Source organism: Odontomachus brunneus, unplaced genomic scaffold (genome assembly GCF_010583005.1).
Source record: "Odontomachus brunneus isolate Ranch 3 - 2012 unplaced genomic scaffold, Obru_v1 Obru_scaffold_035, whole genome shotgun sequence".
NCBI classification, from domain to species: Eukaryota; Metazoa; Arthropoda; class Insecta; order Hymenoptera; family Formicidae; genus Odontomachus; species Odontomachus brunneus.
The window spans coordinates 468,958-485,441 of NW_022639485.1; the positions used below are offsets into that span (position 1 = coordinate 468,958).

The 16,484-nt window shown below is 40.7% G+C and overlaps 1 protein-coding gene across 1 annotated transcript in view; it reads right to left on the reverse strand.

Moving 5' to 3' along the window:
• Window positions 1-277: 277 nt before the first annotated feature.
• Window positions 278-16,484, reverse strand: part of LOC116843723 (nose resistant to fluoxetine protein 6-like) — a 33,236-nt gene continuing 17,029 nt past the window's right edge. Inside the window, exons 4-13 of the mRNA XM_032814402.1 lie at window positions 6,659-6,912; window positions 6,395-6,565; window positions 5,961-6,054; window positions 5,766-5,885; window positions 5,087-5,249; window positions 4,317-4,492; window positions 3,176-3,305; window positions 2,345-2,662; window positions 1,207-1,380; window positions 278-1,004 (exon numbers count right to left, since the gene is read on the reverse strand). Of these exons, the coding sequence (XP_032670293.1) occupies window positions 1,255-1,380; window positions 2,345-2,662; window positions 3,176-3,305; window positions 4,317-4,492; window positions 5,087-5,249; window positions 5,766-5,885; window positions 5,961-6,054; window positions 6,395-6,565; window positions 6,659-6,912 (1,552 nt within the window). The 3' untranslated portion in view covers window positions 278-1,004; window positions 1,207-1,254. The remainder of the gene's footprint in view (window positions 1,005-1,206; window positions 1,381-2,344; window positions 2,663-3,175; window positions 3,306-4,316; window positions 4,493-5,086; window positions 5,250-5,765; window positions 5,886-5,960; window positions 6,055-6,394; window positions 6,566-6,658; window positions 6,913-16,484) is intronic.

The window sequence follows — 16,484 nt, forward strand, 5'->3', positions numbered from 1 at the left end:
CGAAAGAGAGAGAGAGAAAGGGAGACTCCGATTGGAGAGATTTATCGTTCATCGATCGGTTTTAAAGTAAAAGTACCAATGCCCGGACACGCGCCTGGAAGAATGGTCTTGCAGTTATGTAGCAAAAATTATCTAGATACGAGAAATCAGCTGAAATGAACAAACGACTAGCAAACACCTGGATATTGTATATAATCAATATAGATGACAGACAAAATTTCTCTATTCTTTCTTCTGAACTATTTGTAAAATTGAGCAAGAAAGTTTACGTGTGGTGTCCACCTGAATTAAGACCAGTCACACTTCTTGGAAAAGTAGTAGACAGGAAAGATTACCAACGAGAGACAAACGAGCGCATAATGTTCATTCCCCCCTAAATTTGTTTGCAAATATTGCATTAAATGCTGCTGCTGTAAATTCTACGTATCACAGATAATTTTCTAACAGACATCAGAAACAGTAATCAATTTTAACTGTGACATTTAAAATTCTATTTGGACCAACAAAATATTTTTTCGAATGCGTGCCTGATCCTAGGAATTCTTATTGTTTTTTAATATGAATATATTCAAACTTTCAATATGTATTCTGTGTTGAGGACATAAATATTCGAATTTAAATATTAAAATGAGAAAAATGTTCTGGATTAAGTAAGTGTCCGAGAATTTGTACTTTTACCTTAATATCTAATGAATTCCCGGATCGATCGCGTCGTATTATTTTCGAAACGACCGTTCGCTACAATTAGAAAACTTATTTGACTTTATTCTCATTAATATGACGTGACACAATGATCGATTTGTGAGCGAATTAGTTTTCTACGCTTGGGAGGAGTGTTCTAACGTTAGAGAGAGTCGGGACTCGCTTCAGTGAGATGGTTTATCACCGAATTATCACGATCCATTGAATATCGGCGATTTGTGGTCATTAATACGTCCCAGAAAAGTATTCGACGATACTCATCTTCCTCTGGTCGGGATTGAAATCCGGAAAAACGTCGTTACCTGAAAGAGACGTCGATGAGAAACGGCTCTATCGATTGGAAACTCGTCGTATCGTGCTTTTATGACGTTTTATCTTAAATTAGAGTATTATAAACTTCGCAACGATCGCGCGCGCACGATAAACGACGAGTGCGTAGTGAAGAGAGAAAGGTACGGGCTCTGCCGATCTGATAACTTGCGTGCATAATTTCCTCGTACTTACCGCGCTAGATAATCGCATTTGTTCCTCTATCAGGCGGGCGATCGTATTCTACCTCGCCCTCTTCTTCGAGGTGAATGCAATTTTCAACAAATTCACCACCGGCGCCTCGAAGGCGAGGGAGATGCAGAACGACAGGAGATACGACGCTACCAGGTTACCGAAATAGATGATGAGCTTTGAAAGAAACATGTGTACGATGTTAACACCTTGTCGCGCCGATAATTCAAACGGATCGAGCTGAATTATTCGTTCGCTTTGCGATAAAGTCTGTTGCATCAGAAGCATTTTTGGACTACGGGTATTACCGAGTCGATAAGCTCCATTAATTACAAAGTCGTTATTAACCTTAGGTTGCTAATGCTATATAGCGGTACACAGAATATTTCTTTTTTCATATAAATTCTTTTTAACTTTATTATATGTTTCCAATAGTGCAGAAATAGACTGTCTAGGTAAGATCTATTTCGATAAGAAACATAATATAATTTGCTAGAAATACAGCAAATGTTTTAATAGCACATTTCAGTTCCTGAAATATAAATAATCCATTTAAAATAAAAGGAAAGATATTTACTAAGAACATAGTAAATTTCACTAGAAACATAGTCGACTTTATAATAGCACATTTCAGTTTCTAAAATACAAATGTGATACATTTGAAATGAGAGAATAGTCAATTATTGTAGATCTATTAATGTCGATCTATTCCTCGATTACAAAATTCCACAGTAACATTTACTATAAAATTTTCTCTGTGTAGTTCGTCATTGCCAATGTGATGTCATTTCGATGCTCTCAATTGTTCCCTTGTAATCTGCCTTAATGTCTTCATTTTTTTTCGCAGAAGGAAAATAACATCACTTGCAAACATTGTTTTTAATTAAATTGTTATTCAAAGTGTAAGTCAAAATAATTAACATTGGCAATCTAAGGTTAATAATGAAAAATAGGTACGTGTTGAATTTTTCCGTTTGGAAAATATGTCGTATGAGGGGAAATTTAGTAAGCGTGAGAGAGAGGAAGGAAGGAAGAAAGGAAGGAAATAGCAGTCATTCGTGACTCGATCCAATAATTTTACAATCCGAAGATCGATCCTCCTCCTCCTCCTCTGCTCCTCCTCCTTCTCTTTCCGTCTTACCACAATTCCATTGTGAAGATGCAGCGGCCCGTCCATCTGTGTACTCGTGATTGTCATGATAACGGGATGCACCAGATAGGCGCAGTACGTGAGCCGCGAGAGAGGATACATTAGCCTAAGTGAGAGCAAACCGTTGATCATTCGTGCTGAGCCCGTGCAGCATTGGATCACGATAAAAGCCACGGCCATTGCCCACGCGGTATGACCCAAGGCTGCGTACACGGAGCTCGTTAGCACCGTGAGATTTCCGGGGTAGAGGCCGTACACCACCGAGAACATGATCATCGCGGACAACGTCCAGCCGATCAGTCCCGCTCCCTGTTGAATTGATAATTCTAATAGTAGATTTATAATTCAATCATGAGATAATTACGATACATTTGCAAGCTGATCTGTATTGATCATTTTTGGAAATTGGCTTAAGTTTCGCGCGGATTATGAAAACAAAAAAAAGAACATAATAAAAGTTAAATAGAAAGAAAAGAATAACGGGAAAGAAAATTGGACGGAAAGTCCCCGCAGCAAAGACACCGTTTAATATCGACATCTGTGCACTTATCGTTAGTGCAAATTATCGGTTATCCGTCGTCGTCGTTGTTGTTTTGTATTTTGCATAATCGCCCTCACCAGCTTGTTACCATCATCGCTATCCGCGTTCTTATCCGCGTTCGATACGCACGGATTTTGTGCAATTACGTCTCCGGTAAGCATATGTTTATCCTGTCCACGATGTGAGCGGAATACGCGTTGCGCACGAATATCTCGCGGATTGATGCGGACTATCAGTTGGAAAGCGGAAAAACCGCCGTGTAATCGCGCGTGTCCACTCACCACCGGCAGCTTCAGCTGGCATTTTGTTTTGAAGAGGATGTAGCCGGTGATCGTGCCGATGAAATACGGTCCCGCTCTCAACCAGGGCTTGTCGTAGAGCTCGTCGAAAAGCGCGAACGGTTCCTGGATTCTGCGCGAGAAGTTTGACCAAGTAATTATCAGAGCGTGCACGCAGTAGCACGTGGTGAAATTGCCGCGTGACCGTACAGCGCTAACAAGTAAATCTACTTTTGCGTCACTCGCCAATTTTACTGAAACTCAGTACACTTGTAGAGTAGCGAAATAATAATAAATATGTATTTTTTTATATGCAATGGTGCAATTTTACGGATGAAAAACACTCTCTGAGAGATAATTTGGCATATTTGGTTTTGAGGGAATATCTTCGAAATAGATAAAAAAATCAAATAAAAGTTAGTAATAGTAATTAACGTTCTTGAAAATAGTATAATCAAATTTTGCAATAATTTGATATTTTACAAAACACCTTCACCACCATCAATTAATTTTGCAAGATATTAAATTATTGCAAAATTTGATTATACTATTTTCAAGAACATTAATTATTATTGAACTTTTATCTGACTTTTTTTTCTCACGGTTTTGGAGATATTTCCTCAAAACCAAATATGCTAAATTATCTTTTAGAGGGTGTTTTCACTCTTAAAACTACACCATTGTCGATATTAAAAAAAGACTATTATTCTATGTCTATTATTTTTTATTACTCTATGTGTACCGAGTATACTGAGTTTCAATAAAATCAACAAAGGCACAAAGATAGATTTATTTGTAAATACCGCGAGATATTAGAATAAACTTTATATCCCACAGATAAATTTTCAAGTAATTTTCAATTTTTTTTCAGTGCACTAATAGCGTTTTTTTTCTATGTGGGGGACATGAACACACATAATTATGTATATACAGAAAAAATCGCACTTTTCGCGATAGTTAATTTTATTCGGATCACAAAACTTTTCATCAGGAATTTCTTTTAAGACTATTTCATGAAAAAAAATATTTTATTTGAAAGGGATCGATGACTGAGCCTTAAAGAATTTATTCCGCGCGTCGCCGATCGTGTTCGGGCGAAGCACGAGATATGTAACGCGAGTAATCGCGGCGGATCGAGCATTACCTCGCTATGTAATCGTTGCTGTAGGCTATGGAAAACGTGGTGAACCATGAAGAGGCGATCAGCAACGAAACGATGGCGACTACGGTCTTGAAATACTTTACCGAGAGCAAAAGAAGGAATATTCCAAGGACGTAAAACTGAGTGTCGTTCGCTAAGTACCAGCTCCACAACATGCACTAGAATGTATATTAATAACAGTAATTATAATTACTTGTCGGCAGATTATATAATCACATGTATACAGGTGCCTGCGCAGGGGTTACGAAAGTTTCGGGCGGAAAGAAGGAGAAAAAGGAAAAGAGTAGAAAACTCGGGCGAAGGAAAATTCGCGTTCGCGAAAGGCAACGCGTTAAGTATCGCCTTGAAGTAAAAATCGACCCGAAAACGCCTTTCCCTCTCATTGCTCGTTGAAAGTTCTGCATTAATGAAAACTCGTTTTTACATAACCGCGTGTTACGTAAAATTTCGCAATATAACCGTGTTTATTGTCTCTAATTATTGTGTGTTCGAGTTTCGACGCAAGGCAATTCTTCGTTCTGTGTCTCGACTGCGAGAGAGACCGCGTTCTCTGCACGGCATTTTCTGCACCGAGCGTTCTCTTGCACCGAGCTTTCTTCTCATCGCGATGTTTTCCTGAAGACTCTCATGACACGCACTCGCGACAAGTGCTGTTGCAAAATAAACGAACGAGGCGGGTTTCATATCTTGCCGAGAGCCAAGGCGAGGAAAAGAATTACGCATTAAGTTATGCGAAACATCAGTCATCTTACCATTTCCCTGTGTGGATACAGCGAGTTCACGTAAAGGACGTTTCGCCACCAGAACTTCTCGCAATTCAGGTGGTCGATAATAATGGGCGAAAAGACTGTTTTCGCTTGAGCCTGCTTTATGATCTCGTTCATCTCCAGCACAAAGAGATAAGCCGGCGTCAATCTTCGGGTGAAAAGGAAGTGTCAGTATTAGATTCGTGTTACAGTTCAGCCGAACTCGATCGAATTATTTTGCGTCGAGGGACGTTTCTTCACGTAATTCTCCCATTTAAATTATCGTACTGAATCACAAGTAACTCGTATTTAAAGACTCGATTGTCAATTAAAACAAATCCATAATATGTGTGTACTACAGACTTTCAGTAAAAAACGTTCTTTCCTCAGAAAGAATGTTTTGGAATGCAACTTTGCAGTGGAATCTTGCTCAAAACAAATCTATACTAATATAAAATTATAAAGAAATATGTTGAAACATAATTTTGTTAGATAAATAATAAGTTGGTGAGTGATCCTTTTGATACACCGTTGAAATCATGACAGTGCGTGATTAAAACTATTTAAGGTAGAATACAGATCCTCTCCTGAATTGTTTGAAGAAGAAAAAGGATCGATATTCGCTGGCCGCGTCTGGAAAGTTATTTGTGACTCGGCTTCAATACGTAATATAACTCAAATATACCTAACGAATCGATATAAGATCATTATAATGAACTTGGTGGAGCTCGTCCTCAAGAAGCTTCCCTTCTCGTTGCCGAGGTTGCCCAAGGATCGGTAGAACAGTATAGTCACCAACAGGCCGCTGCGCAACATTTGTTAAAAATTACTTCTTCCTTAATCGGGACGAAAGTTCGTCACGCCGCGCGACGCGTCTCACCTGATGAAGAAGAAAGTGTCGACGGAGAAGGTGGCGTTGCTGATGGTCTGGAACATGAAGTTCCTCTCGGTGACCGTCCGCAGCGTCTTGTTCTCTGTAATGAGGAAAGGCTCAATCGCGAAATGGTCGGTGAAAGTGACACGCTGCCGCGCGAGAGATGCACGCGACAAGGAGTCTCGATTGCCGGGAAAGTCGATGCATCCTATTACATCACAGAGCGGCTGTATCGATTGCGTCGTAAACTATTTATAGAAAGTAGAGCGATCCAATTAATTTCAAGTGCCACGTTAACGACGATACAACCCGCCGCGCTATTATCTCCTACTCTTCCGGGATTCGCGCACGTGGTTGACGCGAGCATGGACGGGATCATTCTCTCTCTCTTTTCTCTCTCTTCCATCCTTTATTTCTTCCGCGAACTCTTGCAAAATTACCGGCGATAGAGAAGACTTGGAGATACGTATGCACCATGACGACCCATCCCAGCGATAGTACTCGCAAACCATGCAGGCAGGTCAGATTATCCTTGGCCGCGGGCTCCGTGCTAATGATCTTGCTTCCGTTGACGGTGGGACTGAACGCGAGCAGACACTTCAGCCAGAATCCTGAAAGAACGACGGCGATGAAGGGCTCTGAGAGAGGGATTAAGGCTACCTTCGGCGCAAGAAAACGCCGACGGGGACGCGTATGTTAACGACCTTCCTCGCGCTCCTTCTTCTGGATCGGGCTCTCTTTTTGCGGATGCTTCGCTCCCTTCTCGATCAGCTCCTGCCCGTTCTCCGGCCCCATCGCGATCCTGTGTTCGTCGTTGAGATTCTTGTCCATAAAATCATTGGTTTTGTCGTTGTTGTTCGACGTGCTCGAAGACTCTGTGTCCTTCACCGGGGAAAACGATCTATACTCGTACACGGTCGCGCAAATCATCAGTAACAGTATCGCGCCGCCGATGGCCCTGCAATAATAATCGACGTTCGATGGAAAGCGCGTCTCCTGCCGCGTACACATCGCGGAACGGTGCAAAATTAAAACGATATTGCCTTGCGACTTCAACTCTCTGCGGTCTGCGAGGTATTTTCGAAGGTTCTCTGCTCGACAGGGGCGAGCATTTTCAACCAGCTTGAAGCGCTTGCTTCGATATTACTCATTTAATTAATGCGAGAACACGTTCAAGCGGAGTATTACATTTACATATTAAGTATGACGCATAAAAAGAGTTATTTCGTAAAACATGATTTAGAAGACTAACACCGACGAAACATTTGACATCGAGCTTGACGTGAAATCGCGAAGGATTAATCCTCGTATCTCGTATGACAACCGTCGAAGTGTCACTCTCGTTTCATTTTTCTGTTCCTTGCTTATTCCTTTTCTTTTTTTGCAAAAAGAGGGAATTTGATCGCGTTTAAATACGAGTGTTTAAACTTCTAATATACACGAATTCTACATATTAAAAGTTTAAAAATTCATGTTGAAAAACCAAAAGATAAAGATAAACAGAACGTTCAGAGTTAAGTACCAGAGTTAGGTATTAGTGTCCAGGCATTGGTACTTTTGACTTAATATCTTTTCTCCAGATAAGAGCTCTCCTCTGGCGCAGCTTTGTACGAGCTTCTCTCTCGCGGAAATCAAGTTACTGCATGACTATCTCGAAGTAGCGGCGGGAGTGTGAAATTAACGTGTCCAGCCGGTTGCTCGTATTACAAGCCAAAAGATTAAGTGGACCGTCTAACGCTCCGTCGACGAGTACGCGCGTCGTCTCTCGAGGAGGGATGCGTTTAGCCACGGTTTTACACCCGGCTCATAAACTCGAGAAGCGTAAGAAGCCTTATATATAGCCGTGCCGCGCTTTTGTTCACCGCTAACAATACTAACTTCTGCATTCAACGCACTCGTGCATTGTGCGCTACAGAAGGGGATGCGCGTTGATGTTGATGGTTACGGTGACGCGACCGGAAATTCCGTGAGTCGTGCCGCTTAACTGAACGCATTGACGTTGGAAAAATTGCCAGAACAAGAAACAGATTATACGAGCGCCGTGCCGTGTCGCACCGCGCTGTAATAATCAAATATTTCCAAAGCGATAAGTATGCCAACTTTTTCAATTTCCGGCTGGGCGGCGCGACTGGCTACACATGGCTGTCGCTTGCCGAAGCTTAATGTTCCGAGAAATTAAACTCGGAAAACCAGCCGCGCGATTTTGTCTGCTAGTTTCCCAATTTAAATTCCCTCTTGAAATTAATAATGTCCCGACCGCGTTAATTACGATGAGAGGGAGAAAGAGGGGAAGAGTAAGCACATATCACACGTGCGTTCGCGTCGCGTATGTTCATTACTAAATGTGCTGAGAATGCTGAATATTAAATAAAGTATTATGGAAAATTCGCATTCTTTATGCACATGCGGCGAATTTAGGTTTGACTTTTTTGCGAAAAATGAAAGTATAAATTAATTTAATCAAGGATTGATTGTTCAATTGACTATTGATATGTGAAAGAAAGAAATAAAAGATTATCTGATTAATAATTGAATTCATATTAATCATGCAATTAATATATTCTCTCTCTCTGTACAGTTCAAACATTACCAACCGCCGTATAATTCTAAATTGTTTGTTATGTTTACTTTATTTTTGTACTCTTTTGCACTATTTTTTAAAAAGATATTTTCCTATAAATAAATAAATAAATAATTAAACAGAAAATTCTTTTAACTAAAGAACGTTGAATTGACGCAACTTGCTAAGTCAATTGTTAACTGAATGATTTTTTATTCTCTCCGTTCACATCAATCGTCAGTTAAACAGCCTCTAATTGAATTCGTCGAAATGGATTACTAACTAAACATTCTTCGATTAATTTTGTCCAAATGAGTTGTCAACTAGTTGGAACATATCTGTTGAAGTCGATCACTACATTGAGGGAAATTTCATTGATATTTTCAAAGTATACTAGTAATAATATTGTAAACACATGTATTCAGACCTGCAAACAAACGTTGGCAAACTGCACCGTAATTATTCGTTTTGAATTGCGAGCGATTCCGACCTCCATTTTCGGTTCTTCTCGCGAAATTTCACCACTGGTACACCGCCGGATAGAACCGCAATTCGCAATTTGGTATCGAATTACGACGAGTCCACGAGCATCGATTCGATTAATCGCACGTTTGAAATACCAACTGTTTCGCGACAAGAAAAACTAACGTCCACCGTTGGTGGTTCACATAATTTCTCATCACGGAATTATGTTGGACGTGATATTGAATTTTTTCCGAGCTGGAAGCTTAAGCGAGCCGGCTGGGATTTATAATTGACAAATGTACTCTGTCAAGTAATTAAACGAGAATTTAATAGCATCTTCATATTCTATCTCCATATTTATCAGCGTTTGCAGATCGATTTTCGTCTGTACCGACCAACCGATACAATTATGTGATGCTCGCTGAAAAATTTCAATCAATCGTTCGTTAACAGCCAAGTATGTTATTACGAATGCTCTTTGAGCAATCCAGGTTAACGTAAAAAACTATTCTCATTACTCTCCTTCTCCCTCTCTCTCCTCTTTCTCTCTCTCTCTCTCTCTCTGTCTCTCTCTTTGTTCCAGTTACTCTGTCTCTGCCGCTCTCTCTTTATCTGTTCCTTTTATCTCTCCGCGTTCATTAACGTGCGTATGATCGCGATAAATGACAGCTAAAGTTGTCGATAATATTCTTTGCCCTATTTCCGCGTCACCGACCACCAACGATGAAAACACGATGAAATATCGAAGAATAGAACGATAAAGCATGGATTCATACAATGAATTCTACACAGTTTTGGCGCGCGCGCGCTTATTTTCATGGCTAACGGCCGAGGGAACTTCCGCTTTATATTTCCCCTTGTCGGCTTTAAAATATTATTCTTTCAGGAGTAGGCCAGGGGTGAAGTGCGAGTCCCGGGCAAGTTTTCTTTTTCTCCCGCAGCGCGTTTCGGCTCGAACGCGACTGGTCGCATAAAATGAGATAGCGAGACGATTCGTTCCCCTCGCTCCTTCTCTCTCGCACTCTGTTCCTTCCTCTTTTTTTTCACATTCAACCGACATTTTAACACGCCAGTCTTGGCGCATGGAAAGGGAACAGAAGCTATCCGAAGCGAGGAAACAAAAGTTTCGCGCGGGCGAAATCCTGTCGCGCCTTTTTCTTTCGATCCCTTCTTCCCCTCGCATCTCTTGTATTTCCGCCGCTCTAGTTTAATCCTTTGACCACAGTCACCGCTTACAACTTCCACCCGCTAAAAAAGCTACTCGCCTTCTTTTTTTGTTGAGCAGAGCCTCGAGCGCGTGACGGAATAAATCGATTCGACAGAGCCCAGCTAGACAGGTGTACGTGAATTTGGCAGTAACTTTATTAGTCAATTTGTATACGGAGAGAATATCATAGTTTGTTTCATAGAAAAATTCTTCTTACCTTTATTATATTTCTAGTAGTGCAGAAATGGAGAATAAAAGTCAGTAAAATCTATCTTGTTAAGATATATAGTAAATTTCGTCAAGAACATAGTGAATCTTTTTTAATAGCCCATCTCAGTCCAACTTCAAATTCTTTGTTGCAATTTTTATTATAAAATTCTTCTCTTATATTCCTTATAAGTGATTCATATATGATATTTATCACATAATATGATAAAATAGGAATACGAAAGAGTGATCAAAATTTGTCAAAAGCAATATATCGTGCAAAATGTAATAAGAAAATCCGCACTGAGAAGAAAATGTTTGGTATTTGTAACTGTAAATATAATGGAGTAAATAGTATGGAGAACTAATTGCTATAAATTGTATTTAAGAGAACCGTTTTTTATTAAATTTGACTATGTTAGTGGTAATAACTTTATATGCATGTTACTATTATCATCTTTGTGTTAGAACAACCAAAAAATATATAGTTACATCAAAATAACTTTAGTTAAATCACACACACGTAACTTTTAGTTGCATTGACTTTAGTTGCATTGAAACTTGCATTGACGTAACAAAAAACTTACATTCCTGTATGATGTAAATTTAATGATTAACACACTTACAAGTACTTTGTACTTGCCTCACGAATGTAATTATAGAGTTTCTATCATTGATTATCTCACGTCGCAATAATTATGAAAGTTTTTCTGGGAGATTTTTTTGCCAAAATTTGCCGGATGCATGATAGTTTTTGTGGCGGCGTTGAAACACAATTACACTTGCTGTGACCAGTCCTCAATTATACCTTTATCTCTCATAACAAGTCCTCGTCCGTACTCTCACACGCGGGCACGTGCACATGCTGCAACGGCTGTACACGTCGATTCCGGTGGTGAGTCAGTTCAATGCTCTGAATTCGCCGTCATTCTCGCGTCCGGTTTGATCGAGCAAGGCTCTCGTTCCATTCCGTGTCACCGTCCGAGAGTCGAGTGCTCACGCGATTTAATCGTCTCCTTGCTCCCTTTCTGATATCCTCGGATATATCGCGTCTCTCTCGCGAGTCAGGGAGGGAGAAACGCAAGAGTATTTATCGCTATCGCGTGGCTTCGCAATCGCGCACACGTCGACAACGCGTTGAAGGATTGTTTCACCTCACAATGCCGCGATATGCTAATCGTACGGCTACAGCGCTCTATAAAGTGCACCTCACGCTTGCAAAGTCGCGGAATAAATCAGAAACAGAAGAAAATGGTGCGGAAGGAGACATCCATTTAAGCCTTTAAGTGATATTATCCGTTAAGTAAAAAGTTTCGTAAAATATTAAATTCCTTTTGATTTAAATAGATGTATTTTGTATCTATTTTGTTCCATTTTTCAAAATTCTTCAAAGAAAATACTAGTGGAGAGAAAGAAATTTAGATATGCTAAAAATATTCCTTAAGTGGTATGCCCGAAAAAGTTTCGTGGTAAAATATTAAATTTTTTTTTATTTACTTAAACAATTGTATTTTTTTAACTTGTAGAAAATACAAATTAGATTATTATTTTAAGTTCCATTCCTCAAAGTTTTTCCAAGAAAATAGCAATGGAGAAATCTAGATATACTTGTTAAAAAGAAATCCGTCTTGGGAGAAACCGCGCAGTCTTTTAAAGTTATCATTAGAGAAGGTAAAGAAAACGTTTGCAAAAGACATCACACTTCACAGTGCGCGATCGATGTGTAATTTCATGAAAATCTCACGTGCGGTAATCGACGTTGCACGCAACGTGTCACAGATACGCGCGCGCTCGCCCGACAGTTTCTATTTCCGTAAACAATTTAATCTGCTGCGGCCTAACGCACTTCGGCCATGATTTGCATCCGCCGAGGCCCGCATTCCGTCGGAATGCAGACGATAGTGCATGGACACTTTCACGTGCACCAAGCAGAGGCTTTCTATAATCTTGCGCAATAGACCCGCGAGGTGCGCGCGTGTGACAGTATGCGCGATGCACGACCTGTACGTAATTGCAAAAGCCATCGCCTCGGACGTCGTGTCGCTCTCTTGAGGGTCAGCTCTGGCCGACCACGATTTGCAATTTCCTTTCGGCTCCATCGGCAACGGTCAGCCGCGCGCATTGTATCTCCCCATTTCAGCGAGACGTGAACGCTAAACTCACAGACCTCGGTCGCTCGGCCATAATGCCGAATGTTATCGGAGTAAATTTGCCAAAGTGCTCAGCGGAAAAATGACACCGTGTAGATGATAAATCGGCAAACAGCCAACTATGTCCACCGCTACAATCTCCCGCACGAATGTTTAAAATTCCGCAGAGTGAGCGTTGACGGTATTTAGAATTTGCCGCATCGGGAAACAAACCGCTTTCCATGTCGGGGCTTGTTTGCTCACCGTGCAACCAACTGCAACTGCGTAAATATTATCTTGAGCCCTTGTCTGCGCGAACGCGAACAGCAATGGATATCGCTTAGGATGTATTCACGGCACGGGAACGTTTCAAATTTAAGGGATTCGCGCCATAACAATCGATCGTAAGCTCGCAGAGGCGTGGCGCGATGCATGGCTCGCGTAACCCGCTGTGATTTTTGAAGAATTATGCGCTGAGCGTTGCAACGGGGGGAGCGTTGTATCGTAACCGGGTAGATTATTTACGACTCGCACGTTTTCTTTCCACTCTAAACAACTCGGTAAACTGATAGGGAGGATAGGAGGCAAGGAGAGGGAGGGAGAGAGAGGAAGAGAGAGTAAAGAGAGAAAGAGAGAGAGACAGAAAGTTATCTTGAAATTCAGCTCGCAATATGTTGTTTTAACTTTTTCCTATATATACCGGTAATATAATGCACATTTGATTTGATGTATGTATTTGCTTGCGCCAACGTGCAGACATAGTGAAAGAAAAATGTCTAAAAAGAAAGAAATATCCAAGACAATACAGATTTTTTCCAAGAGATATTTCGAGGACGTTTTTCAAATGAGAAAATATATATTTTCTCCAATTCGTGGTTTTCCATAAAAGAAATTGTTTATTCTATTTAAAGAAAAGAATATAGATTTAAGTAAATATATTATTATTACTCACAGTATTTGTTTATTTTTTAGATACTTTTCTTTCGATGTAAGAAAAGTAAGAATATCTCAAACGCGCGTTTCAAATTGACAGTATTTCGCGAATTTCACCTCCGCCTGTGAATCCTTATTTTTATCAGGCAGATTTTTTATACGATTTTGATTGGGAAATAGAATCATCGTTCAGCGCAGCTCGTTAGCGGAAATAATTCGCGACTCAAACGGTACACCCTTCCACGGGATATCGGACGAGCGCGAAACAAAAAAACCGCGTTTTTTAACGACGTAATTATTTAACGCCACTTCGCATGGATCGCACTCGGCACACTCGGCATTACGGATTAGGAAAAGGGAGAAATAAGGACAGAGAAAAAGGGAGAGACTGTCGCGAGGCGAAGCGACTATCGATTCAGCGGTAATTTAAAGCCGTAATAACTTCAACGCGGTAGTTCGCGTCGCTGCGTGGAGTCTTGTTTATCGCGTTTGATTTATTCGCGTTGTCTTGGTAGATGGTACTCAGGTAACTGCGTGATATTTTTCACCTCGCCCGCTGCCAGCGAAATTGCGTCGGGGATATTTCACGGCTCAATAACAAATACGAGCTGACGTCTGCCGGAGTTGCTGTTTAAGCGCGTAATTATTAGCCTCGGCGCGTTGCGCTTAGCTCGAATTCGTTCGCGTTAGCTCAGCTAATTCGATGTACTCTCGCCGATCGTGCGGGATCCATTTCGGAACCTGTGTCGGCCGAGTGGCGACGCGTGTCTGAAAACCGCGAAATTTCTGCCAGGCCACTTCACCAGAGCCGTGAAATCGGGCCATTAGATTGTAATTCGCCTTGGAAGTTGAACTCGTGCAATCTCTCAGCGGACAATCTTGCGTCGTCGCTCTCATTACCTCATCGTTGTTATGCATTACGCTCAAGAACGCGTCGCTCGGTAATAGTGCACTCGCAACTGGGACGCGTTTCGAGATCATCGGTCGATTTCGAAGGATCTCGCCTGTCGGCGTGTCGAAACTTCAGCTTCGCAATCGGAGGCAATATGCTCTCTCACCCGTGAAGATAGATAGACAGATAGATAGAAAGATAAACGCGTGTATACTCGTTCTAGGACTTGCCCTCTAAGAACGTCTGCCTGAGTGAAGTTAATGATCGCTATGCAAATTAATTGCGTATTTAAACAATGTATTCGTTATCGCATATATATTTGTCTGAAAGAACTTTAAAGCGATAAAACGATAAAAATAATAGAAAGTTGTATATGTATAAATTTCTCGATTTCTTACTCGTAGAGAGATAGCAGCGACGTTTGGCAGCTCATAAAATATGCAATCTCGTTCGTATCTCGCAAAAAAAAATATTAATAGAAATTTTAATTATCTTTAACTATTTTTCAACTACTTTTGATCGTCGCTTTTCTGACATAGATATTTGTAGAGTGATCGCGCACACGTTGGTGCATCGAGGATCGACGCGGTGTCAAAAGTTGTCGCAATCGCCTCTGTTGAACTAATTAACGGCGAAACAATCTAATGCAATTATCGCTTAGCTTGGTTGTAAAGTACATACGAGCTGACCGCGCGTTGAATTACGTCGATAGAGCTCGTGGAAAATCCGTGTCGAAATTCGAATAGATTTCCCGGGACTGCGCGACAGGATGCATTCGATTAGAAATTTATTCTATAGTTTTGATTAGGTGAATTCCAATAAACTATCTGCATAAGATGAGTCATTGGTAAGATTCTAATTATTAATAATTCCTATTATATTATTAATAAGGTCCTGATGGCCAACCTGCATTACATGACTTATGAGGACTCGATAACATCATCTTATATAAACTAGATTGATTAGGATGCTTTCTCTTTCTCTTTCAATCTAATCAAGATTATGGAATAAATTTTTGCACACATGCGGAGAGAATTTAATAGAAATTACTATAGAATTTTATTGATAAATAAATCAACATTATGTAGTAATTGACTATCCTTTATGCTTTTTTGCAATATCTGTTATTTATATTTTAGGAACTGAAATTAAAACATTTTTCTTGTTTCTGTCGACATATAATAAAATGCTAACAAGACTCACTATATTTTTTAGCAAGATTGGCCTTATTGCTAACCTATTCTTGTGCTACTAAAAAAATAGTAAAATCGGAGAGCTTGTATAAAAAGGAAAAAAAAAATATTCTTCCCGGGTAGTGTCCATCACGAAGGGATAGACCTGTCAATCCCTTTGCGGACTCAGCGGCCAGCGTTCTCGTTTCGTAATAAGAAATAACGCGTTGCAACATCGATTGACGTAATACACAATATCGGTGGGCCAACGCGGAAAATTGACTACCCGGAAGCCGCACGTCAATTTTTTGCTCCCCCTTCGGCGCCACGCACGGCGATCGGCGTGTTGGCCGACACGGATGCTTTGTAATGCATTTCAAGTTGTGCAATGTGCGTCTCGCCGACGGGGAAAGATGGTGATTAACGCTCTGTGCTGTCGGGAAAAAGAAAGGGGAAAGAAAAATCTCTGCTTTCCCGTATCTTGCGCTCAAGTCGGTGACTTACATTCCTTAAGCGTAACAGCCGTTAAAACAGCGTCACGCCATCTTATGCAACAGACCAATGTTGCGCACACGTGATATTGTAATGTTGCATGAATTGACGTAATAATAATGCTCTGCAGATCTGAATCGACCTTCTGATGACGCACGTTATTGTTGAGAAATGCCGTATGATTGTACGTCGGCGCGATTTCTCTCCGAAGAGAGTTCAATTTGATCCCCTCTCGGGGTCACTCTCGTTGTATCAGAATTCTTATTGCCTCCTTACGATTAATTCTCGTGCAATTTGCACGTGCGTTTTGTTTATAAAGTCGACAACCGGTCACGATAAAAACAGGTATTTGTGAATTAACGGCATAGCGTACGAATAATGCCACTACGATCGTTGACTTAACATCTTATTTCTGTACACGATGCAGAGAGAGAGAGAGAGAGAGAGAGAGAGAGAGAGAGAGAGAGAGAGAG